Source organism: Alosa alosa, chromosome 7 (genome assembly GCF_017589495.1).
Source record: "Alosa alosa isolate M-15738 ecotype Scorff River chromosome 7, AALO_Geno_1.1, whole genome shotgun sequence".
NCBI classification, from domain to species: Eukaryota; Metazoa; Chordata; class Actinopteri; order Clupeiformes; family Clupeidae; genus Alosa; species Alosa alosa.
Window position 1 is genome coordinate 8659710 of NC_063195.1, and position 27406 is coordinate 8687115.

The 27406-nt window shown below is 39.5% G+C and overlaps 1 protein-coding gene across 1 annotated transcript; it reads right to left on the reverse strand.

Moving 5' to 3' along the window:
- Nucleotides 1-1440: 1440 nt before the first annotated feature.
- On the reverse strand, nucleotides 1441-19092 carry tspan34 (tetraspanin 34). The gene is made up of 8 exons (XM_048248029.1): nucleotides 18966-19092; nucleotides 16187-16265; nucleotides 11049-11264; nucleotides 10534-10608; nucleotides 6495-6602; nucleotides 5233-5361; nucleotides 4605-4697; nucleotides 1441-2807 (listed from the first exon to the last, which is right to left on the reverse strand). Exons 2-8 carry the CDS (start codon nucleotides 16241-16243, stop codon nucleotides 2757-2759), a joined length of 729 nt encoding a protein of 242 aa, XP_048103986.1. The 5' UTR covers nucleotides 16244-16265; nucleotides 18966-19092; the 3' UTR covers nucleotides 1441-2756.
- Nucleotides 19093-27406: the final 8314 nt, after the last annotated feature.

The window sequence follows — 27406 nt, forward strand, 5'->3', positions numbered from 1 at the left end:
TATTTATTTATTAATTATCAAACCAAACTGCAGCTTGGTAGACATGACCTGGAATTAAAAAATAAAAACAACATTAGGTGTTATAAACTATAAATTATAAACATGTATAGATAACTTCGATGCATCATGGACTATTAAAATATGTTTCAGGTCATATTGAAGGCATATCAGTAGGCTAAATGTGATACTGTCACTGTGTTATGTTGCAGATGCAGTTTGCCAGGTGGGAAACTCCATTAGTGCAGCAGAACTGACTCCATCCAGAATGAGCAGCACTGTGACCTTTTCTCACCACACAGCCTATAATAATAATAATAATAATAATACAATTATTAATAATAATACGTTTTATTTGTATAGCACCTTTCATACAAAGAATGCAGCTCAAAGTGCTTTACATTTGAAGCATGTAACACAATAATAGTCAGTCAGTCATTATCAATCACTTTTCTTCATTGCTGTGGCCGTTTATGATCCAATCTAATAGACCTGTGGAGTGTAGGTCACATACAATAGCCTATTTTGTGTATTACAGTTTATATGTGTGTTTGTGTGTGTGAGAAAGAGAGAGAGAGAGAGAGAGAGTGTGTGGTGTGTGTGTGTGTATGTGAGAGAGAGAGAGAGAGAGAGAGAGTAGAGTGTAGTTTACAGCCCATTTTGTGTATGACAGTTTATGTGTGTGTGTGTGTGTGTGTTCGAGAGATAGAGAGAGTGTGTGTGTGTGTGTGTGTGTGCGCCTGTTTTTGTGCTTCTCGACAGACCCTGTATCAGCTGATGAAGCCTTGAGAGCAGTGAGACGCTGCATTGTGCATTTTCCTGATTATTTCAACATATCCTGGCCTTTTACAATAATGATTAATTAGGTCCATGTGGACAGGTCTCTTAGACAGGCCTACATCTTATCACATCTTATCACCAGGTTATTTGGTGCAAGTGTACCCATCTGGCAGTAATGTTGCTGCCCACATGATGAACATTTACTGTGTATAAGCAGGTATAGTGGAGGCTAACGCAGTTTACCCACCTCTTAAATTTCGAAAATAGTTTATCCACCTCTTATTAGAGTTTATCCACCTCACAAAAGAGTTTATTCACTAATTGCAACAACATTTAAAAATCTCACTGCTGTATTCACTTTCATAATATGTACACTCATTAACACAAATCATCAAACATGTTATGAATGCCTTTTTAAGAAAATCTGATACCTTATGGCGCAGCCCACCTTACCGTGATCACAGAATTCATAGTTTACCCACCTCTTATTTTACCACTGCACCTTATAAGAGTTCAGAGGATTACGTCATACACCCCCCAATGAAACACTGTCTTTTAGTAGGACCATCTATTATAAAACTCTGGTCACTATCATCAAAGTCCTATAGACCATATAGGTCCAGACACATACTGTATGACTCAAATGACCATATAGACACAGTGTGTCTTTCAAGACGATTTATTAATTTAACACATATGGATGGAAAATAATTAAAATTATTGCTTCCAATTCTTCAATCCACGGTGCAGTGACAGGTGTTTCACAGTGTGCTGTTCCATTGACATATGATGAAGAGGAGTGTGTGGTCCGTACTGACTGACACTGGCCCTGATGTGGCCCGGATGTGGCTTTGATCTGGCCCGGATGTAGCTCTGATCTGGCCCGGATGTGGCTCTAATCTGGCACTGATCTGGCCCTGGTGTGTGGCTCTAATCTGGCACTGATCTAGTCCTGATTCTGATCTGGCCCTGGTGTGGCTCTGTCTGGCCCTGATTCTGATCTGGCCTTGATGTGGCTCTGTCTGGCCCTGATTCTGATCTGGCCCTGATGTAGCTCTAATCTGGCCCTGATGTGGCTCTGATCTGGTCTGGCCCTTATGTGGGATGACGTGGGCTATCATATCAGATTAGATTTCAATCTGTTTTGTTGTTGTTGTGATACATCTGGAAAAGATAAAAAGAAGAGACCTATGACTGATTTGCTATATTGGAGAATGAAACCATTTCCGTGATGCAAGTCAAACATCATAGCTCTGTGCTATGACAAGCAGAGCATTCCGTTTGAACCAGTGACCCAAATCCATTATGTCAGGACACGACTACAGAGATTATTATTAAATCAATCTGATTTACAAACATACAAAATGCATAAACAAACATAAAATAATGTACCACAAGATCAAGTGTTAAAATGAGGACGTGTGCTTTGCCATTGGGGCAGACAGTGGGGGTGTGCAGGTGGCTCATTGTGAATGTGAGGTGAAAGGTCGAGAGTGGCCAACTACAGTGGTTTAGTGACAGACCAGTGTAAATTAACCCATTGTAGGTGGTAAACCTCCTAATGGAGCAATCCTGTAGATTTATTTTGCTAAGACAATGAAGGCACAGTGATCTTTTATTGGGAGGATTACTGCTTACTGGGAGTTTACTTCAGCCGGAATGTTGGAAAATGAATGTTCTAAAGAATGTCTGGGTTCATTGAATTCAACATGGAATTTTAGAACCTTCCACTGTTGCGGAACATACTATTTTGCTAGAATGTTCAAAACTCCCCTGCTGAAGGGTTAACATCCCCGTTGGCCATTCTCTATGGTGACAGACAGTGTGGGTATAATGTGATTGGGTGTCTTCTGTGTGCTCAGGGTGCACTTTCGAAAAAAAAACAAAAAAACAAACAAAAAAAAAACGATTGGCTGTCAGGCCAAACGCAGACGATTCCAATTGGCTGAATCTGGCAGATCTTGAAATGGCTGGCGATGCTATTTGCCTGCTTTCTTGTACAAAACCATGGCGAAAATCATGGCAAAGACCTGTGTAGGAAAACAGTGGATGAGTATAACAAAAGCATTACCACCACTACCACTGCTGCTGCTACTACTAGTACTAAGAATTTCTAGAATTGCTTTAAAAAGCCTAAACTGTTTGCCATGTTGTTAGTCGCTTTGGTTAAAAATGTGTCAGCCAAATGTAATGTAATGTAATGTAACTAATACCACCACTAGCAATACTACTACTACTACTACTACTACTACTAATAATAATAATAATAATAATAATAATAATAATAATAATAAGATGAATATGAAAGGTTTGGTTCCAAAACACATCTCTGTTTTTTTTTTTAATTTTTTTTTTTTTTAAAGAAACATTAAAAAGTCAGGCTATTTAATTGTGTATTTCAGGTATCAATCAAATTGCAGTTGTGTTGTTTTGACTGAAGATAATTCAAATAACAATACCCAATTACTACTGAAATGACCTTGAAAACAAAATGTAAAAAAAAATAAATAAAAAAAATGAAAATTCATTAAAATGGTGGATATAGCATTTTGGAACCAAACTCTTTTTTAGAACAGGAGATGAATAAATGGGCATTAATTAAACAAAGGTGGGCTAGCCACAAATAAACAAACAGTAAAGATAATAAGATATACACCCATTCTTGTTCATAAAATTCCTGTATTACAGTTTTTTTTTTGTTTGGCTCATTTCTTGAAACAGAAATTACATTCTCAAAATAACGACAAACCTACAAAAAAAAAAAAAACTTGGCAACTTGTTTTAGTGTTACTGTTTACTTTGAGAAGTTCACCAGGTCCCATTGCCTGAAAAACAAAACTAATGTACATTTCTATAGCTATTCTCCACATTGTGGATGGTGTTTTGGTGGTTGAAATTTTCATTCCATCTCAAAATGGATCACTTGGTCATCTTGGATGCTGATCATGGATCACTCTTCTCCAAACATGCCCAACTCAGCTGAACCTTCATAAGGGCACACCTGGACAAAGAATTTAGCTTTTTTTTTTTTTTTTTTTTTTTTTTTTTGACCCAGGGACATGGTCTGAGATTGGCATAAAAAATATATACACAATTACATTCTGTTAGCTAGACAAAAAATTAAGAAAAAAAATGAGTACAGTAACCATTGTCAATGAAGGACTGGGCTAAGACTGAGGGATATGAATATGAGGGATATTTAAATGGTCTGCCATAGTGACAACACATCTAAACATTTAGAATTGCAGTGCTTACACAATGCCAGGGACGATGCATTTTGGGGGCACTGGCTATTTATATGAGAAAGACATTTAGTTTTGACACATGAGTGAACTGCTTTTGGAGAGATACAGCATGAGCTTTTGCAGGTGAACAATGGTGTTGTGCAGAACCATCCAGGTTATTTTGGCAAAAGCACCAAGAGTGTTGAGAACGTCCGGATCTTTGCAATTTCGTGGCACTGACTCTTTATATAGGAAAGGAATTTAGTTTTGAAGCATGAGTGAAAGGTTTTCGGAGATATATGAGCTTTTGCAAGTGAGCTATGGTGTTGGTGGTATGGTGTGCTGAACTGTAAGACTGTTTTGCCAAATGATCTTAGTGTTTTGAGAATGTAATTTATGTTTCAAGAAATGCCAAACCAATGGAAAAAAACTGTAATGTATTTTGCTGATATTCCATGACTTTGACCCAAAAAATGATAAAATTCCCTGACTTTCATGATCTGGAATAGACTTTCCAAAATTCCATGATATTCCAGAAAATCCATGAACCGTGGGAACCCTGGTATTAGTATAATTATAAAACAAAGAAGAAAATAATCCGACCTCCACTGCACCGATGCCCAGAGCCACACCTCCAACGATTCCTGCATTGTCCTCTATCAGGATCACAAGTGCGTCAAAGCAGCCAGTCATGTTCTGTAAGGAATACCAGGAGAGAGAATGCCCGTTTCTATCTAACACTGACTAGCAATAATATTGTTATTTATGAATCTACTGTACCTGCATTTATTTTCACTATGCTTTGCCAGCACAGGTTATGACAATAAATATGCCTTTAAATTGAGAGAGAGAGGGAGAGAGATAGAGAGAGAGAGGGAGAGAGAGTGAGAGAAAGATAGAAAGAGTGAGACAGACATAAAGAGAGAGGAGATATGGAGAGATAGAGTAAGAGAGAGAGAGAGAGAGGGAGATATGGAGAGATAGATAGAGTAAGAGAGAGAAAGGGAGAGAGAGGAGATATGGAGAGATAGATAGAATAAGAGAGAGAGAAAGAGAGAGAGGAGATATGGAGAGATAGACAGATAGAGTGAGAGGAGATATGGAGAGATAGATAGAGAGAGAGAGAGAGAGAGAGAGAGAGAGAGAGAGAGAGAAAGAATAAGAGGAGATATGGAGAGATAGATAGAGAGAGAGAGATGGAGAAAAAGCATGGTGATGCCTGAAAACTTACGGCTGAATGGGCATTAGCAAATGTACACCTCACATCCTGCTTACAGCACTCCGGTGGATAGAGTGTGTAGGCAGTGTTGTATGGAGAGTCTGTGAAGTCAGTGTAGTTGTTGTATCCACAGCACTTCAACTGTAACGAGAGAAAGAGAGAGAGAGAGAGAGAGAGAGAGAGAGAGAGAGAGAGAGAAGGATTAAAAAAAGCACTACAAGAGAGGGCTTTTTCCGAATTACTAAACCACAATACAAGGAATTACTCAAACTAGTCATGTTTTTTCCCTGAAACACAGTGTTATTACGATGAACTAACATAGTTTGCCAGAAATGAATTCATACAACAGAATCATGTAGGCGAAGCATCTAAAGAACTAGCCAAAATATCACAAGGGGTCCCTGGGGAACTAGTCACTGCTGTGATCCCATTGGTCACTGCTGTGGTTCCATTGGTCACTGCTGTGGTACCATTGGTCAGATGGGATGCTCAGGGTATCATGGCTCCATGTTACTTTAGTTTACTACAATGAATGCTCCCGAATACTCTGGCATAACATAATCAGACTGCGTTATTGCAAGAAGTAGCAACTTTGCAATTCAAAATCTTTCAGCAGCATCAACACTAATATGTATTGCAAATTCTAGACTCCCACATGCCTTGAGCTATATCCAACGCTCAGTGAAGTTTGTCGTATCAGACATGTATATTTTATGAAAACTTTCATTGAATATGAAATATTTAATTGAAATTACAGTAGTTGCTGAAGTTGAACACAAGCTTTCAAGGTATAAATCTATCGTGTAAACCAAAGATTCTAGCTCAAGAATCTTTGGTGTAAACTGAAAGAGCAATGTAGCATTGATCATTTATGTGCAAGAGATGTCCACATTATAATGAATGAATTCAATGGGTTGCTTTTCTCAGCATAAAGACTGGGAGGCTTGGTGGTTCATGGCAGTGAATCTTTAGAAATCAATGCGAGCAGTGCATGATTTTTTCAGTCTTGTAAGAGATATCCTCCGTAATGACATGAACACAGCCGTGAGCTAACGTTCACATTTACATTTATTCATTAGTTGCTGAAGTTGAACACAAGCTTTCAAGGTATAAATCCATCGTGTAAACTGAAAGAGAAATGTAGCATTGATCATTTACATTTATTAATTTCGCAGACACTTTTATCCAATGCATCTTACGGAATGGGGAACAACAGTGAAGCTACAGTGCAGAACAGAGTTCTAAAAGACCGCAGGTAAGTGCAGCTGGCCCACCTCATCCATGGTGGTGTTCCAGAAGGTTGAGAGGCCTTCTTTCTCCCCGTAGCTTGTCTGAATGCTGTCAGCTACCTTCCCTCCAATATCCCGAAGAAGTTCCCCCACCTGCAGCAACAAAGGAGGACTGTCGTAAAAGTGGTTGGTGGAACCGTACTGCGTTTATTACATGTCAAATGAACGAAAGGGTCCGCAACCGTGGTACTCTGTTTGCGGAGCGTAAAATTAGTTTTAGAAAAAGGGACTTTTTTTTTTGAACGTACACTACACCACTATCAAGTCTGGTGTAGCCAAGCACAACGTGAACGGAACCCTTCAGTTATGTATGGAGTCAAAATAGGGTTTGTGAAAAGATGTTCACATGTGTAATAAAGTTTTGCAGCTGTGCAAAAGGAGTTCTGCATGTGAAAAGAAATTTCGTACCTGTAGAAATATTTTTTACACGTGTGGAAAAAATATGTACCTGCACAAATACTTTGTACGTGTGTGAATCTCCTACGCGATGCTTTCCTGCGCAACACTGAAAGTACGAGTGTGAAACTGAGATACAATGCTTACGGACTTTTGACCCTAATTTTACTGCCTTTCTGAAGAGCCAATCAACACATTGCTTACTGCCAACCAATCAGCGTTTCCCACCGACCACCTAGATTTTGGTGCTAAACAGATTGGCTTCATATCGAAGAGTATACTCAGAGCCCATCTATGTCTTATTAGAAATTCTCTGGTATACTCTTTGATTGGGGTTGCAAAATTATAGCTTAATTAAGAGTGACGTGGTAGCTCAATTTATACTGTGATCGCAAAAAGGGTTGAAGCGGAGCCGTAATGTTAACGTTAGCTATCCCATCCGCTTTTTAGACTGTAACGTTATAGGTTAGCTTCTAGCTAGCAGTAATGTTGACGAAATAGTTGAATTATTCATTCCATTTCCGAAAGGGTGATTCAGTGGTGTCATTCATGATTAAAAACAGTAAAACTGTACACACATTTATGTTTATCTGATATTATTATTTGATATGAGAACACGTTTATTTTATCACCCTTTGCAAGCCTATAATAATAGCCTAGTGGATGGCAAAAAGACGAATCAAATGAATGGGTTGTAATGGGACATCCACAGCTAGGAGATTATAGTGAGTATCATTTTTTCACACATGTACAAAATATTTCTACAGGTACATCATTTTTTCACACATGTACAAAATATTTCTACAGGTACATCATTTTTTCACACATGTACAAAATATTTCTACAGGTACATCATTTTTTCACACATGTACAAAATATTTCTACAGGTACATCATTTTTTCACACATGTACAAAATATTTCTACAGGTACATCATTTTTTCACACATGTACAAAATATTTCTACAGGTACATCATTTTTTCACACATGTACAAAATATTTCTACAGGTACATCATTTTTTCACACATGTACAAAATATTTCTACAGGTACATCATTTTTTCACACATGTACAAAATATTTCTACAGGTACATCATTTTTTCACACATGTACAAAATATTTCTACAGGTACATCATTTTTTCACACATGTACAAAATATTTCTACAGGTACATCATTTTTTCACACATGTACAAAATATTTCTACAGGTACATCATTTTTTCACACATGTACAAAATATTTCTACAGGTACATCATTTTTTCACACATGTACAAAATATTTCTACAGGTACATCATTTTTTCACACATGTACAAAATATTTCTACAGGTACATCATTTTTTCACACATGTACAAAATATTTCTACAGGTACATCATTTTTTCACACATGTACAAAATATTTCTACAGGTACATCATTTTTTCACACATACAAAGTATTTGTACAGGTACATATTTTTCCCACACACGTACAAAATATTTGTACAGGTACATATTTTTCCCACACGTACAAAATATTTTACAGATCCGCATTTCTTTCCACATATGTACAAAACATTTCTACAGATACATAATTTTTTCACACATGTACAAAATATTTCTACAGGTACATCATTTTTCACACATGTACAAAATATTTCTGGTACCTCATTTTTTCACACATGTACAAAATATTTCTACAGGTACATCATTTTTTCACACATGTACAAAATATTTCTACAGGTACATCATTTTTTCACACATGTACAAAATATTTCTACAGGTACATCATTTTTTCACACATGTACAAAATATTTCTACAGGTACATCATTTTTTCACACATGTACAAAATATTTCTACAGGTACATCATTTTTTCACACATGTACAAAATATTTCTACAGGTACATCATTTTTTCACACATGTACAAAATATTTCTACAGGTACATCATTTTTTCACACATGTACAAAATATTTCTACAGGTACATCATTTTTTCACACATGTACAAAATATTTCTACAGGTACATCATTTTTTCACACATGTACAAAATATTTCTACAGGTACATCATTTTTTCACACATGTACAAAATATTTCTACAGGTACATCATTTTTTCACACATGTACAAAATATTTCTACAGGTACATCATTTTTTCACACATGTACAAAATATTTCTACAGGTACATCATTTTTTCACACATGTACAAAATATTTCTACAGGTACATCATTTTTTCACACATGTATTCACACACGTACAAAGTATTTGTACAGGTACATATTTTTTCCACACGTGTACAAAATATTTTTACAGATCCGCATTTTCCCCCCACATATGTACAAAACATTTCTACAGATACACATTTCTTTCACACAAGTACGTAATATTTCTACAGGTACATCATTTTTTCACACATGTACAAAATATTTCTACAGGTACGAAATGTCTTTGCACATTCAGAACTACTTTTGCACAGCTGCAAAACTTTATTACACATGTGAACATCTTTATACAACCTCTCAATATTAATGACCCTATTTTGACTCCATAGTTATGTGCCCAGTGAAGCCTCTCTGTAATTCTAAGTCTCACTCCAACTCTATTTGTAACACCATGGTGATGTGTTGAGGTGTCTAGGTGCTTGTACACTGCCCCAGTAAATACCAACAAACTCAAACAAACCTAAGTCTTTGTTTGTGTTCGTTTGGTTGGAGTTGTTGACTGTTTTGATCTGTAGTCAGTCTTTCTCGAAGGCAGTGTGGAGTGAGCTTGAAGTTGGTTTTCTGAACATGCTTAAGACTGAAACCAGCAACTGCCAGCTTTAGAATGTTGGGGTTTGTTGAGGCACTGTCAGAGCAATGTGTAAGCACCATATGTCATTACGAGGCCCCTTAAAGGGGAATTCCAAAATTCTGGGGGCATGAAACTGGGGGCTCATGGACATGCCCCCAGAGTTTAGCGATGTAGCTGCCTGAGTTTAAAATAACATTTTTTAACTCATTCTGAGGCTATACTGACTTACAGTACAGAGAATGAAGTCTCTGACATTGACGAGGATCATGACCCATTCAATCAGTTTGTGACTAACTGGGTATCGTCTTAGCGCTAAATGGCGCCGATCATTGGCGCCGATGGACATAGTCATTACTTCCATTGTGTTCCTTTAAAGGAGAATTCCGGCGATTTCTCACATTCTCTGTTTCTCGAGGTAATAACTGTGAGCTGCAGCTTTTTAGAGTTGCTGCAGCTCACAGTTAGAGCTGCCCTAGCTACAGTGCTACACTCTAGGAGCATGTTCATGCCCCCCGAGGGTAGCACACTCTCAACAAATTTGTTGAAAATAACACAATTTGTGTTGTTTTTAACCCATCTCTGCAGTATGTCCAGATAGGGACAACAACAATTTGTGTTGTTTCTAACACATTGCTTTTGTTATTCATTTTACTGTAGGAGTGGACACAGTACTGTATGCGTTGGAAATAACACAAATTTGTTTTTTACTACATCTCTGTGTCCAGACAGGGACAACACACAGTTTGTGTTGTTTTCAACACATTCGTTTTAAGAGTAGCTGCCTGGTAGATGCCTGGTAGATGTGGATGCTGTCCTGACCGTGCGCTACGACTAAAGAGGCTAGTGGGTGATCTTACCAGCGGCTGGAACAGAAAGAGCACTATGGCTCCGGCCACTTCAGCGATGAAGATGATGAGCACGATGATGAAGAACTAGAGAGCGAGAGAGACAGAGAGGGATGAGCAGAGATAATTAATGTAAATAAAATAGATAAAATAGATAGATAGATAGATAGATAGATAGATAGATAGATACTTTATTGATCCCCAAGGGGAAATTCAAGATATAGAAAATATATGGCATTAATTAAGGTAAATAAGAAGATATACATTTTAATTTACAACTTTCAATTAAAATTGCATTTTCATTGTTCAGATGTGTTTCTTTTTATATAATATGATAAAATCTTACTATTACAATAATACTATTATATAGTATTCTATTGAACATTAATTGAAGCATATTTCTCCTAAGCCTAGGGTCACGAGCCCATGATATTGCAGCCTGCGTGTCCAATCTGTTGAACCCCACTGACCCCCCACAAAGAGAGAGAGAGAGAGAAGCCAGAGGTCAAAGCTCAGCGGTCACTCACGGTGAGCAGCATACAGCGGCTCTCCTTCACGGCGCCGCAGCATCCCAGGAAGCCGATGAGCGTGAGGCCGACTCCGAGGCCGATGAGCAGGTAGCCCACGTTGCCCAGCTGCTTCAGCCCGGCCGGCGCGTCCTCGATGTGGTCCAGGAAGCCCAGCATGGAGGCCGAGTCCACCGTCACCCAGATGCCCATGCCCAGCAGGCCGGCGCCCACCAGCTGCAGAGAGGAGGAGACAGACGGTCAATATTGACCTTTGACCCTGAGATTCCCGACAAGCAGCTACAGAGAGGAGCAGACAGACGGTCAATATTGACCTTTGACCCCGAGATGCCCAGCAGGCCGGCGCCAACCAGCTACAGAGAGGAGGAGACAGACGGTCAATATTGACCTTTGACCCTGAGATGCCCAGCAGGCTGCGCCCACCAGCTACAGAGAGGAGGAGACAGACGATCAATATTGACCTTTGACCCTGAGTTCATGGTCACCCATTACACGCCTATTCAGTTATAAAGTCTATAAAGTAATTTTCGGGCTCGGGGATCAATAAAGTATCTATCTATCTATCTATCTATCTATCTATCTAATCTTTTCACTATCACCTCCTTCTTAGTGAGAGAGAGTAAAAAAGAAACATCATTTCATTTCAGGTGTGGTGGTGCAGCCAGATAATAAAATCAACGGTAAATTCCAGACCTCCATGAAAAATAGGATTTTAGGTAGAGATGAGTGGTAGAATGACCATTTTGTTGTAGATACTCTGAACAGCGGGGAAAAAAATATTTTTTTTTATTTGATTGTCTATTGAAAAGAAAACTGCACTGTGCTTAGCTTAGACCCGGAAACAGAATTATCGACACATACTGTAACATCCAGATTGTGACACATAACATCTGGATTGTGACACATAACATCCGGATTGTGACACATAACATCCGGATTGTGACACATAACATCTGGATTGTGACACATAACATCCGGATTGTGACACATAACATCTGGATTGTGGCATAACAGTCTCTTTACCTGTGCAGATAAACCTGCTGAGGTCAGCACTTATGTTGAGTCTAACCATGGAGAGTGGATACACACACACACACACACACAGTGCTATAACCATCCCTCTCCACTTGGAGGAAGCATGTACAAAAAGGAAGCAATAATACTATAATATTATTATATTACTATAAAACATTCCAATAACATTATTATATTATTATAAAAATATAATGATGCAGTATTAATACATGTTGTGACAGTGAATGTTGTATGTTACACAATATAATATAATATTATACAATATAATATAATACAATATAATATAACCCTACAACATGGCAGGGGATGGCAGGCCAGGAGTGCTGAATCTCTTCCTGGTCTGATCTGATTGGCTGCTGGCACATCTATACGACCTCCTCACCCCTAATAAGTGAACTTTGTCATTACTGCTTTGAATAATTACTATGATAAAATTGTACTGGACTTCCTTGTAGGATGCAAATAAAGGCTTAAAAAAATGTTCCTGATAAAAAAACATTTATAGCCATTGAATAGACATGACGAGTTCACCATCATAAATGTTCAAGACATCAGAACTCCAAGTGGGACCAGACCTTTTCAACAGCAGCGCTTTCTAATCAAAAGACCAGTTCTTATTGCTCGTTCTCATCTAAAGACCAGTCCATGTTTGTGTGAGTGAGGTCAGGTGACACTGCATTAGTGGACATCCAGGAAGCAGTTCATGTTTATGAGTGCAATCACCATCTAGCATCGTCACTAAGCAAAGGCACAAAAACACACCAGGACTTCTTGTCCTCCTTTAACCCTTGGACTCTCGCTGGTTGATTTAGGTCGTGTCATACCTGATCACATGCGTTTCCGAGGCATGTCTACTGTGTTGGAAACAAGTGATGTTTCAACACACTGCTATAAACCACTTACAGTAACACATACGAGCCACTGGAGGCTGGCTGGTGTGCAGGGACATGTTTCTGTGTAGATAAGACTCCAGAGCAGGCGTTTTTTTTTTTTTTTACTCTTTTGATCCCGTGAGGGAAATTTGGTCTCTGCATTTATCCCAATCCGTGAATTAGTGAAACACTCTCAGCACACAGTGAACCTGCTGCCTGCTACAGCGGCGCTCGGGGAGCAGTGAGGGGTTAGGTGCCTTGCTCAAGGGCACTTCAGCCGTTCCTACTGGTCGGGGTTCGAACCGGCAGCCCTCCGGTTACAAGCCGAAGCGCTAACCAGTAGGCCACGGCTGCCCCTAGCTTAATTTATGGGGTGGGGTGGGGTAGGGTAGGGTAGGGTAGGGTAGGGTAGGGTAGGGTAGGGTAGGGTAGGGGTAGGGTAGGGGTAGGGTAGGGGGACAAAACTAATGATAACAAAACTAGTGGGTAAACGAGATTCTGTGATCTCGGTGACGTGGACTGTGAACCGGACCGTGGACTTACGTGGACCATGGACTTAAAAAGGCATTCAGAACATTTGATGATGGCGGAGGCTATTATCCAATGTTTATAACAATACCAGTGGTATTAAATGGTTCCTATAGTGTGTTGATGAGTGTACATATTGCGAATGTGGATAATACAGTATGATTTTGCAATTGGTGAATAAACTCTTTTGAGAGGTGGATAAACTCTAATAAGAGGTGGATAAACTCTACATTTCTGAAATTTCAGAGTTGAAAAACTGTGTTTACTTGCGTTTAGCCTCCACTACATCCTGATCCTTTGGGGTTCACCTCCTCAGCAGGTCATTGACATCTTGGCAAACCAATCAAGGGTGTGACATCAGTCAGCCTTACACATGTTCTTGGGGTTTGTAATGGAAACGTTTCTCTCCTCCGATAAACTTATGTCCTCTTGTTTTGCGTGTTTTGTTAGTGGGGGAGTCACATGGCACAGTGGTAGTGCTGGCGCCCTGTAGCATGAATGGGCTTACTCGGACCCAGGTTTGAGTCCAGCTAATTTCCCCATCTTTCTCTCTCTCTCACCCACACTCTCTCTCTCTCTCGCCCACACTCTCCTCTCTCCTGTCATCTCTTCACTGCCCTGTCAAATAGGCCAATGGTTCTTAAACTGGGGGTCGCAAAAAGGTTTTTAGTCAATGGCTGCCGTTGACATTAATGCCTTTGGTGTTGACACATGACGCCTACTATGAGAGAAGACATTCTCTGCCTCTTCTTCCAATTCCCATCTCACAACATTTCAAAACCAAATTCTGCCGGTTAGAGAGAGGGGCGGGTCGCGTGACTTGGCCCATGTTTTTTGGGGGGTCGCCAGCAGAGCCGGACAGTAACGGAGTACATTTACTTGAGTACAGTACTTGAGTACAATTTTGAGGGATCTGTACTTTACTCGAGTATCATTTTGGGGGAGTACTCATGACTTTACTCAAGTACATTTGAGAGGCAAATAGTGTACTCTTTACTCCACTACATTTCTATCCATAACCGTGAGTACCTGTTACTTCTTCTAAAAAAAAAGGAAAAAAGAAACATCTCGGAAACCCTCAATTTGTTGTTTCCCTCTCAAACGTGATTGGATTGTGCAGGCGCCACTGATTGGGACAGCCTATCAGCAATCACCTTCAGCTTTCCGCCAAAGTCAACCCTAGCAGGTCCATCCCGGGAATGTGCCAACCTGTGGCCCCACCTCGCCAGACTATTTAAAATTTCTGAACAAGTTAATGATAGTTTTCAGAAGTGTTTTAATCAAAAAATAGTATTTTGTATTTGAAATACGTATTTTAAATACATGTATTAGAAATACTGCCCATCCCTGGCAACATGGTAAAAAGATGAAAATGACTGAAATGATTTTACTGAAAATGACTGAAATGATTTTACTTCCAATTCCTTTTACATTCTCCAAGGTATTAACGTTAACATGTTTCATAACTCCATGTAGGACGTTTCTGTACATAAATGTAAGCACTGTGGCAGTAGTAATGCAATAGTTAGAAAATGTAGGCTACTCTTGTACTCTTGATACTCAAGTACTTTTAAAAACAAGTACTTCAGTACTTTTACTTAAGTAAACATCTGACTGTTGTACTTTTACTTGTACTTGAGTAAAATTTAACAAAGGGTATCTGTACTTTTACTCAAGTAATAAAGCTGTGTACTCTGTCCGCCTCTGGTCGCCAGACAAAAAGTTTAGGAACCACTGAAAGTCAGCCTGAAACTCACACAAATATAACCAATAAAAGGAAAAGCTTGTTGTGTTCAGACGAACCTTGTCTAGAAAGAATACAACTTAGTTTTTTCCTCTGTGTGTGCCTTCATTTCAGGCTATAATACTATAATAATTAAAACAAATGTACATGATTTGAGCCTGTAGGCTTCAGGAGTTTTGTTATGTACCAACATGTACACACTACAAGCTCAGTGTTGACTGTGATGGCTTCTGGCAATGGTGGTACAAAGGCATTTTTTGGATGATTACTACAGAAACTACCTTTCCCTGTCAAATAGGCTGCAGGCTGAAACTCCCACATATGACCTAAAAATGGAAAAACTCCTCTCTCCTGTCATGTTTTCACTGCACTGTCAAATAGGCCAGTGGTTCTTAAACTGTTAAACTGTTACCGTGACTTGGCCCATTGGGGGTTTGGCAGACAAAAAGCTTAAGAACCACTGAAAGTCAGGCGGAAAGGGCCACAAATATGACCTAATAATTGTTGTTTAGACGTTTGAATCGTCGTTTGTGCGTGACATTCATACAAAGGGGCAGCTTGATTTAGCGTAACTGTCAGAATTTTGAAAAATACCGTGATACATTTCTGGTCATATCGCCCAGTACTACAAACGAGCCTCGTGAGCCTATAGGCCAGGACTAACTAAATGAATCTAAGTATGTACACCATTAAACAAATAAAAAAGCAACTACCAAATAAAACAAGCCAAGCACACTCAAAACAAAAGCTGCCATTCCAGTGTTACACAGGAACAAAGTAAAGTGTTACTCTAACACCTGAGCAACAGGTTGATTGACAGGGGAAAAAGGGCAGTACATACAAAGATCAGATAAGGATTCACACATACACACGCACACACAGAGGAACAAAGTAAAGTGTTACTCTAACACCTGAGCAACAGGTTGATGGGTTGACGGATTAAGAAGGGCAGTACTTACAAAGATGGCGCCGTTCACGATGAACATGAGGATCTTCAGTAAGCTTGAACAACACATCGTGGCTACGCTGGTCTACAAACTGGAGACAAAACAACACAGGAGACAACATCAAAGACAAAAACTTATTTAGTGTTAGATCTGGATTCACTCACACACACACACAGACACGCACGCACACATGCACACACACGCGCATACACACACACACAGACACGCAATTGTTGGCAGGTTCGAATACAATGTCTCTCAGTGACAACTGGAGAGATGTCCTATTCAAACTCAAAACCACACCTGTAGAGTTGACCTGTCTCACTGGCGCACACACACACACACACACACACACACACACACACACACACATACACACACAGACACACAAACACACTGGCTAATTCTGTTCTATTCTATGTCAATCATTAGCTTATGTCCAAGGCGTTCCCAAAAATAGGAGCTGGTTCACCCACTCTTCCTTATGGTCACTCTCTCTCTCTCTCTCTCTCTCTCTCTCTCACACACACACACACACACACATATCAAGGCCGTAGCCGTGGAGTCTAAATGGGCGGGGAGGGTGTTTATGGCAGGTGCATGGTGCATGTATATGGCAGCTGAAAACAGTTCCTGTCATTCTATTATACTTACAAATTCATGGACACATAGGGTAAAATGTCTATTGATGTTTTCTCTCTTTAAGAATCATGTTGAATATACTGTTTTTCAGCATGTCATTCTATATACTGCAGTACCTACAATCATATGAACATGAATGCGTGCATTGGTATGGGAAATAAGTCCAGTTGGCCATAGCTTAGCAAATATTCAAAAACTTGGGTGTGCAACATTTACATGTCTGGTCTACTTTCTGAGTCTGCCTTTGTGTGGCTAATATTACACTGGCTCCATGTAAACAATATCCAAACCAAAGTAACAGCATGTCAAAAAAATGCCAATGTAAACAGGGTTATTGAAGAGGATAACTCCCCCCTCAATCTCTCTCTCTCTCTCAATCTATCTTTCTCTCTCTCTCCCTCTCTCTCTCAATATCTCTCTCTCTCTCTCTCTCTCTCTCTCTTCAGATTGCCCTATCTCTCTCCCTCCCCACCTCAAGTAACATAAATAAATGTTTTTTTGGAGCTTTGGGGTGTCTGTGGTGTTCTGGACAGATCTGTGTGGGTCTGTATCTGTGTCCAGGTGAGACAGCTTAACAACAGCATTCATTCACTCACTCACTCACTCACTCACTAGCTGAGCTATTCTCACTTTATGAGTTTATAACATCTCAGAAAAGTCTGCTCTCACACATGTAATGGACTCTCTCTCTCCCTTTCTCTCTCTCTCTCTCTCACACACACTCACACACACGTGGCCGTGGAGTCTAAATGGGCGGGAGGGTGTTTATGGCAGGTGCATGGTGCATGTATATGGCAGCTGAAAACAGTTCCTGTCATTCTATTATACTTACAAATTCATGGACACATAGGGTAAAATGTCTATTGATGTTTTCTCTCTTTAAGAATCATGTTGAATATACTGTTTTCAGCATGTCATTCTATATACTGCAGTACCTACAATCATATGAACATGAATCGTGCATTGGTATGGGAAATAAGTCCAGTTGGCCATAGCTTAGCAAATATTCAAAAACTTGGGTGTGCAACATTTACATGTCTGGTCTACTTTCTGAGTCTGCCTTTGTGTGGCTAATATTACACTGGCTCCATGTAAACAATATCCAAACCAAAGTAACAGCATGTCAAAAATGCCAATGTAAACAGGGTTATTGAAGAGGATAACTCCCCTCAATCTCTCTCTCTCTCTTCAGATTGCCTATCTCTCTCCCTCCCACCTCAAGTAACATAAAGTGTGTGTGTGTGTGTTCTACTCTATCCCCACAGTTCACTGACCCAAGAGTCACCTGAGAGTCCCCCCGAGCACGTGTGTTTTTTAGTTCACACAATTGTAGGCTGTGCTTAGGAGTGCTAAACGTACCGCATATGTTGATGATTTTACAACTATCAACATTACCCACACACACACACACACACACACACACACAGCCTGATGCTATAAGCACAAGGAAAGACATGTCAACATCTGACTGAGTAAGATGATAATATAATGTGGCGCTGGGTGTGACGACTTAAATAAATAAATAAATCCATTAATAAATATATACATAAATAAATAAACAACCTCGTTTGTTGTGCCCATCGGTTCAAAACTACTGGCTATTTAGCTCTTCCATGTGTTCCTCTCAGAAACATGCTAACGTGTTCAGTCGTGTTCCTCTAAACTCAGTGTGGTTAGCAACATGCTAATGTGTTACGCTGGTTGAGTTATATTCCTCTAAACTCAGTGTGGTTAGCAACATGCTAATATGTTAAGTCATGTTCCTCTAAACTTAGTGTGGTTAGCAACACGCTAATGTGTTAAGCTGGTTGAGTTGTGTTCCTCTAAACTCAGTGTGGATAGCAACATGCTAATGTGTTAAGTCGTGTTCCTCTAAACTCAGTGTGGTTAGCAACACGCTAATGTGTTAAGCTGGTTGAATTGTGTTCCTCTAAACACAGTGTGGTTAGCAACATGCTAATTTGTTAAATCATGTTCCTCTAAACTTAGTGTGGTTAGCAACATGCTAATGTGTTAAGCTGTTTGAGTCGCATGCAGCATGCCATGCTGATGTAAAGTTACTATGACAACACACATCTTCTAAATTAACAGAAACCAGTGGTGAACACTAAAGATTGAAAAGGAGAAAAAGATTAAAGCCATAACTTACATGTTCAAATGAGAGGAGCTGTTCAAAAGAAGTCCTTTTTTTGGGCGCTGGAGTTTTCTGCGGTTGTCTGGACAGGTGTGTGTGTGTGTGTGTATCTGTGTCCATGTGAGACTGTGTCTGCGTGTGTGTCAACTTTTCAACGACAAGACATCGGCAGAAGGGGGGTGGGGTGCAAACGTCAGAATTTCCATTTCCTCCTATTGGCCAAAGTCCAGCTTCAGGCCGCTGGACAATTGAAACAGACACACACATACACACACACACACACACACACACATACAAAGATAGATACAAAGATAGATACACACATACACACACACACACACACACACACACACACACATACATAGAGAGATACACACATACACACACACACACACACACACACACACACACACACACACAGAGAGAGAGAGAGAGAGATACACACGATCACACACACACACACACACATAGACACACACACATACAGAGGGAGATACACACGAGCACACACACACACACACACAGAGAGAGATACACACGATCACACACACACACACACACACATAGACACACACACATACAGAGGGAGATACACACGAGCACACACGCACACACACATATACACACACACACACTATATGTTACTTTACTATTGTACACAGCCTAATGTTTTCACTACTGTTTTACTGCTACACTGTTACCTCAACCTGTTCTTGCACTGAAATAGTTTTTTATTTTACCTACATTACACTTTACTCTCCTATTTGTCTATATTATTTATGCTGGTCTCTAGACCTTACTGTTGCACTGTTGGACTAATGTTGGACTACTTTTTGCACCTTCACCATGACACCCACTCTCTTGAGCACCTTGCCAGGCACACACAACTAAGGACTATGGCTGGACTACTGTTTGCACCTTCACCATGACACTCACTCCCTTTAGCACCTCACCAGTCCTGGCCCTGTCACTACAAGCGTCTTATGCTTCATCACCCTCAAGCACATTGGACTTTCTTAATTTAACTTATATAGTGTATTTAGTATTTAGTTTTGTTAGTTTCTTATCTTATCTTCTACTGTCTTTATTGTACAGTGGAGTTTAGTTATATGTTTATACTATACTAATGTTTACCATTTCTGTTGTAAGTGCATGTTGTGTGTTATGTCTGTATGGCAAAGGCAAACGGTTGATCAGCTGTGTTCTAAAGAACGTTTGATTCAAGTTCAGCGTGTGTTGCAAACTATTTGTTTCTCATTAAAAGCCACAACGAAACGGTAACAAATAAACATAAAAGAGACTTTATTGTTTATTTATTTGTTTTTGCCAAGCAGCCGTATAATAAGCGGGATAATGTATAGAACGCTGTCATTTTTGGTAAAATAAGTCCGTTCAGGGCGAGGCAAGACCCCTCCGCTGGTGGGCCAGGGTCCGGTTCGCCCTGTCGGGACTTATTTTCCCAATAATAACCGCCGTTCTATACATTATCCCTTACGTAGCATACATTAAATTATATTGCTATTCTCGCAAACTGGTGTGATAATATCTGCATAGACTAACCATTCACAGACACCCTCCTGAACACATCAGCATGCACACACACACACACACACACACACATACACACCCTTGAAAGTGTTGTGAATCAGAATACTTTCTGTAAATGTACATACTGTATACTTTTTAAGGTCATTTGAGATTTTGTATCCATCCATGTGTATCTCTTGTGTCTTTGGTCTGTATTCAGAGTATCCTTTGTTTATCCTTGAATTCAATGAAAGCCTGTCTAGAGGCCTTTTGCCTATATCACCAGGTGTGAAACGTCAATGTTTGTAAAAACAGTATGTGGCCAGGCCTCTGGTGAACTTCCCAGGAAAGGGGGTAGTTTTAATTAAAAGACAATAAAAGCTGACCAGACTTGATGGCACCAAGAGGCCACATCCTAGAGGTGGATTTTATCGTTCCTTCTTATGACACAGTTCGCGTCATTCAGTTCGCCAAGATGATTCGTTCTGAATCGTTCGTTCGTTTGTTCGTTCAGTCACATTTCCGGTACAACGTAGTTCAGCGGTGAATCATGGAATGCAGGTTCTCAGCTCCTCGTTTGTGCAAACGGTCAACACAACACTGCAATTGTAGCGGCAAATATATAGCTGCAACTTCATGATTATGTGTACTTTTAGACAAAACAGCAGTAGCTAATGTGTTCATTCACCTTGACATTAAATTGACATATTGAAGGTAAATAGAGTAGACTACGGCTAGATCAGCTAATTTCTTTTTTAAAAATGTGTTCATTCATAAAGGAACAAAGACCCAGTAGGCTATGCCGACAAACATGTTTAAAGGCTTGGCAGAAAGATTATATTGATGAAAAGGTTTCAAGTCCCCATTTTGCCTAGGCTACAGAGCCATAATCACTCTGCTTCTAGCATGCGCGGATCTACGGGGTGGCAAAGGGTGGCACTGCCACCCCTGGGACACAGTCTTGCCACCCCTGTTGCCACCCCATTTATAAATCAGATAATATTTTTTTAAGTATATTTTATGTTCATACATGTTGGACTGTGAGAAGGTGTGAAACCCGCACCAAACTCCTCCCAAACAGAAATTGCCGATTTAGAATCCCCCGCCCCCTCACAATGGTTTCACCCATCACCATCAGCGGAGTGACCCCCGCGAAATTTCACCATTGGCAGCAGATTGCACAGTGCATGCAACTATGTGTAAACTGTCTGTAGGCCTACAACGAAGTGGTAAGTTTGACCACCAAGTCAAAAAAGTCCATAATCAGACCCATAGTCAGTCCATAAATCAGTTAACCCGGCAACAACCTCACTGTTAGTCTATGTCATTTACATCCGCAAGACTGTCTCATCGAATTTTTCGATGATGGTCAGGTCAGATAATAAGGGCATGCTCATGCGTAGCTTAACGTTTAACGTTTAAAGTCTATTTGTGTGTTTCGCTAGTTGATAACCTTTGATTGTAAATACTGCTGTCAATGTCAACCCATTAATACACGTGATAATTCAACACGGGTTCTCAAAATTGTCATGCATCCACTTTCCCTGCATCTATGACTACACTCTAAAAAATGCTGGGTTATTTTTTCAACCCAAACGCTGGGTTGAGGCTGTTGGGTCATTTTGTTTGGTTGTTTTTACTCATATTAGGTAATTTCTGTAACCCAGCTTGCTGGGTTGATAGTTTATCACTGCTGGGTTGATAGTTTAGGGCTGTGCGTACTCCTGACCTGACGTGGAGTACACTACCCAGCACCAGGGTGACTTCAACACACCTGCATAGTTATTTGAAGGTTGAGAGAAAAAAAATTGTCAGGCAGGCAGGCAGGCATCCTCTTTCAACCGTCAAGTCCAGCAGCTGTCAACATGCAATGGAAATCAGGTGATTTCGGAAGGTATGTATCTGCTTTTATTTATTTTATTTTTTTTTTCCAGACGGATTTTAAAAGTCCACCCAGAGACATACCCTTCGTGATATCAAGGAATATTCTGCCTGCCATTTCGTTCAGCTTCAAGCAGGTTAGCAGGTGTCATTCCAGCTAATATTAGCTACTGTTAATGCTAAATCTACACAAATACAGACTCATAAAAACATAGTTCTGTATTCACTGGGTAGGAACTGCTGAACAGAAACAAAACGAACTTTTACAACGAACTACAATTAGCATACCAGCAGCTGGTAGGTAACGTTAGCAGACTTGAAAACTTTATGCTAATTAAATATGCTTAAATGGGCTAACGCTTGTCAACTAGCTAACACAGTCGGTAGTCTCTTCACAACACGTAACTTACGATAATAATCATGCCAAACAACATCTTATTAAATCATTCAGGGTAGCCTCATATTATAGCCATGTAACTTACTGGGTGGTTCTTGGTGGTAACATTAACTTGGATTCACTAACTGAATAATGTGTAACATTAGCTAGCTAACGTTAGCACTGCTTAACTTATGTTTGTCAGCCTAATGTTAGGCTAATGGTAATGTTAGCGTTATCAAGCTCATCTGACATAAACGCACGTTTTGTAGGCTATTATCGGTATTATGTTTAAAACAACTCCATAATATTAGGTGGTCATGGTTTCCGAGTGTGTTGCACTAATAATTTGTCTCCTGGTGGATTTTTATGTCTGTCAATATCATTCACTGGTAATGGTTCATGCAAGTCTTGATATAAAGTTCTGTAGCTTAACAGTGATTAAAATGCACTCTTTTTTTCTTTGATTGACAGGGCTGACCCCCAAAACGGACTTTGGAATCTGCCTGCCTTCATGGAAGTATCACATGCATTTTATACTAGGCTATCTATTCAAAAATAAAGAAAACTATCAAATAAATAATATAAACTATCAAATAAATAATTGTGTCGAACTGTTTTATTTCATTGCATGGCTTTTGATGGCCATTTAATATAGACTGTTTATATCAGGCCTAAAGCTGTTAACAGAAGGTGTGACTTTAAAGTAAGTAAATACAAACTTTGAGTTATTAAAAGTTTGTACAAGCAGAGTATTTTAAAAATCAACCAGTAGTTTTTGGGGATTTGGTTACATAACCCAAACATTATGTAACTTTAACTAAACAGTTGTGTCAACATAACCCAACATATTGGTTAAATTTCAACCCAGTTGTTGGGTTAAATTTAGTAACTCAATTTGCTTGGTTAAGATAACCCAATGCTGTGTTGGACCCCATTTTACTCAGCGGCTGGGTTGAAAACAACCCAAACAAGCATTTTTTAGAGTGTATCTAAATTTGGTCGACATGTCAAATCAAACTAGAATATCTAATCGGTGTCAAGCTGGTGGCGGTTGCATTTTTCTTTTTCCTTTCTTTTCATACACGGTGTAAATCAATCTACACAAGTAAAAATACAGTTTCATGACTGAAATTCTACTCAATCACAATAAGTAAAAGTAGCCTACTATTTTCAAACAAACCCTACTCAGAGTAGGCTAGACTAGACGTTTGATGATGTCAAAGCACATCACGCTTTGTGCATGAGTGAATCGCTTAGATTCCAGTTAAATCGTCCAGTTTCATTGGGTGGTGGGTTCATTTGCTGGTAGATGAACCAACAAGCTGAGGCCAGCACAGGACTTTGTGTCCTCAAGAAATTAACATGTTGCTTGTTCACTCGTGTTTGAGGTCGTTTCTTAGGATATTTATCAGGGCTCCGAACCGGTTCAAGGAACGAAAACGAAAACCGAAAACGAACGGAATTTTACGAGGAGCAGAAACGGAAACGAAAACAAAATGGTCTTCAACTGTTCCGGAACAGAAACGTTATTCTGAAATCCACAAAACCGGTTAATAACGCTTTTTATTAGTTCTCTATATATTTTATAAAATTTCACAAAAGCATATCCTATGTCAGGGAGACTATTTCGGTTGTGCGAAAAACAAGCCCGCATCTACACTGTTAATGTGAGCTAACAAGCGCTATGTAGCCAACTAGGCCTACCTATCCGTCTGCCACTTGGATCTTAGGCCAGCTCGTATGGCGTAGGCTACTGAAACTTATTTGAAATTGTTTGTAGCCTATGCGTAATAGTCTATTTTGCCTGTCCACCTTGTCGCTTTAAAGTCGGATTTGAAATGTTTGCGCAATTATAGCCTATTCTATGTAGAAGAGTTAAATTTGGGAAATTTGAGATAGGCCTTGTCAGCAACAGACAGGTTGGAAATTATAGCACAAGCCTTTGAAGAAATCCATATGGATAAAACCAGGTAAGGAGTTTAGCACGTATCCAGAAATATTTTTGATAAGAAATTATTTATAGGCATAGGTTAGGCTTACAGTAAGTCTGTAGGCTATGGGATGGATAGCCCATCTGAATGTTTTTGGATGCCGCCTGTGATTTATTATTTTTGGGCATAGCTACGGTATAGGCTAAATCAAGGGGAAATAATGAGTACGTCTATTCTAAGGTAAAGTTCACAAAAATAGACTTGATAGGCCCGCCAAACACTGCCGGAACTTTAAGAACGAAACGATATTTTTGCGTTCAGAACCGTTCAGGACCGATATGTTGGTGGCGGAACGCATGCAAGAACGAAAACGTTAAACATAGGCCTACCTGAACCGTTCGGAACGGAACGTTTGAAAAATAATTTCGTTTTCAAGCCCTGATATTTATAAAGGTACTTTAATACAGTATACATGTACTTCATTATTCACCACTTTGTGAGTGAGTGAGTAGCCTAAATTGTGAATGGCAAAACATAATTTGGCACTAAAGATCAGGGACTGAGGGGGACTGATTTCCATTTAGGTTCGTTCTGAGCAAAAACATTATTTGATATCATAATATTATAATACCTATATAATATTAATAATAGCCTAACTTAAAGGCACAGGAAATGTCCTTGCTTTAAGCCTTGCAATAGCCTACTATGTATGGTGCTACAAGCATGACAGGCCTATAAATATTTGCCTAGTGTCTCTGGTATTTTATTTCACAAATTGTTTCAGTAATTTAGTCTACATACATAGTGTTGGATATTAATATCAACTAGTAGTTCTAGCCAATTACGCAGGGGAGATACCGATTCATAACATCTGACTAAATTCATCTTATAAGGGGTCTGGGGAACACTGTGTGGGCAGGTGACTTTCCAAGCCTATGGAGTTTTGAAAATATTTAAACAAAGGTTAATCGGAATGATAAATATCGTTATTAACCGGTTATCTAAAATTGAAAATTACGCTTTCACTCCGGAACAATTGGTTTTGCTCCCGTTTTCAGTTACGTCCTTCCAAAAACTGTGTTCGTTTCCGGTTTTCATTTGTATTCTTTGAACCTTTCTAATCCCTGCTAAAGATATTTGGCCTTTAATTGTAGTGGGGGTTGAAGTAAAAGCCTTCCAAAGAATTAAATAATTGAATTAAATACCCATACCCAGTAGTTACTGTCCACCAGTGTGTGTGTTTGCATGTTTATTAGTGAGGTGGTAGATTAATAATTACATTCTTGTTATGTACATTTTAAATTGTTGTATTATAATAAATCCAAAAAGAATGTTTTGACTAAGAAGGTACTTAGTCTTTATTGAATCAGATGGAAATGTTTTGAAAGTCACAGTCATGGTTATCATTGCAACAATCCTGCATTAGAATCTTGTTTCAATTCAGATACCTAAATCTACTGATGGCTTATTTTGTATGACTAAATTTGTCCATATTCCCTCAAAACTCACTAGAAGACATCATTTAAGGGGTCATGTTTTTAAAATACCCCCAAATCATCAGAATCTTGTTTCAATCCATATAACCTAAATCTAGCTGTGGTGGAAAAACTATCCACTTCCCAAAACCTCCAATCCAACTAGCACTCTGATGTCAAAGACCGAAGGAGAACACCAAGACGAGAGAAGCTGAAGACTGTTGATCCTTTATTCACCGTGTTGCAGTGATAATACAATCCAAACAGCGTCAGGACTGGACCGTCAGGCAATAGAGTGATGAGTGGCAGCTGCTACCCGATGAGATCTGATCTGAATGTGCCTGAGCTCTCTCTTTTTTATGCTCTCAGGGGCCTGGGAGGCGTTCCTATCCCCAGGAACGTCACCAGGCCCCTTTTAGCCAATCAGAACGTTTTGGGACCTGAGATATTGGTGGAAACTCCTCCTCATATAAACATTAAAAAAATGTGTGTTGCTAGGCAGAATTCATGTGTCCAGGTTCTATGTGTAATCTGTTGCCAGGCATCGTTTTGATTTGGTTCTATGTGTCATTTCAACTTTGGTTTCATTCCTCTCCCTGGAAGGTCCCTGCCTTTCCTCTTTTGCTACCCCTTCTATCCCCTTCTGGTAAACACCTTTCTCTCCCAGGCCCTGTCTTGTTTACTTCCACTCTTAGCCTTTGACAGTCCAGTCTCATGACTTCCAGTAAATGTTGTAATAAACCAGTACACACACAAGTTCTTATTATTATCATGCCTAGACATGTCTAGATAAAATCACCACATGTCCAGACGTGTCCAGATAAAATCACCACATATTCCCCCCTTTGAGGCTAAATTAGCCTCACTATGCAGCATAAGCATCATTTAAACACAGGAGTGTGTCATAACCTCATATATTGTTATGACACCTCAGGCTATGTGCACATGAGCGAGTTACAGGGGAAAGGTATCTATGACTACAAACCTTATCTCGTACGTAAAATCTTAAACCTTATGTCAAACTAGTGATAAAATGTGTAATAAAATGTGTGGGCATCACTGCCCTTACGTGAGTAAATAATATCAGTAAGCAAACCCTGAACGCCCAGATCAAGTGACAGAAAGACCAATTGCTCGTATAGAGACGAGCTGTGAAATCTACCATTTTATGGACTAACACAAAATGGCTGGAACCCGAAACGGATATGTCCCAAAAGCGGCCTGAAACCTCATATATTTCAACCAGTCACCTAGGTACACGAG

Excerpts from the sequence above, each read along its gene's own strand:
- tspan34 (XM_048248029.1), bottom strand. The coding sequence starts at position 16,243 with ATGTGTTGTTCAAGCTTACTGAAGATCCTCATGTTCATCGTGAACGGC. Across the intron at positions 6,603-10,533 it reads TCTTTCTGTTCCAGCCGCTG|GTGGGGGAACTTCTTCGGGA; the intron begins GTAAGATCACCC and ends TTGTTGCTGCAG. Across the intron at positions 5,362-6,494 it reads GGAACACCACCATGGATGAG|TTGAAGTGCTGTGGATACAA; the intron begins GTGGGCCAGCTG and ends CTCTCGTTACAG.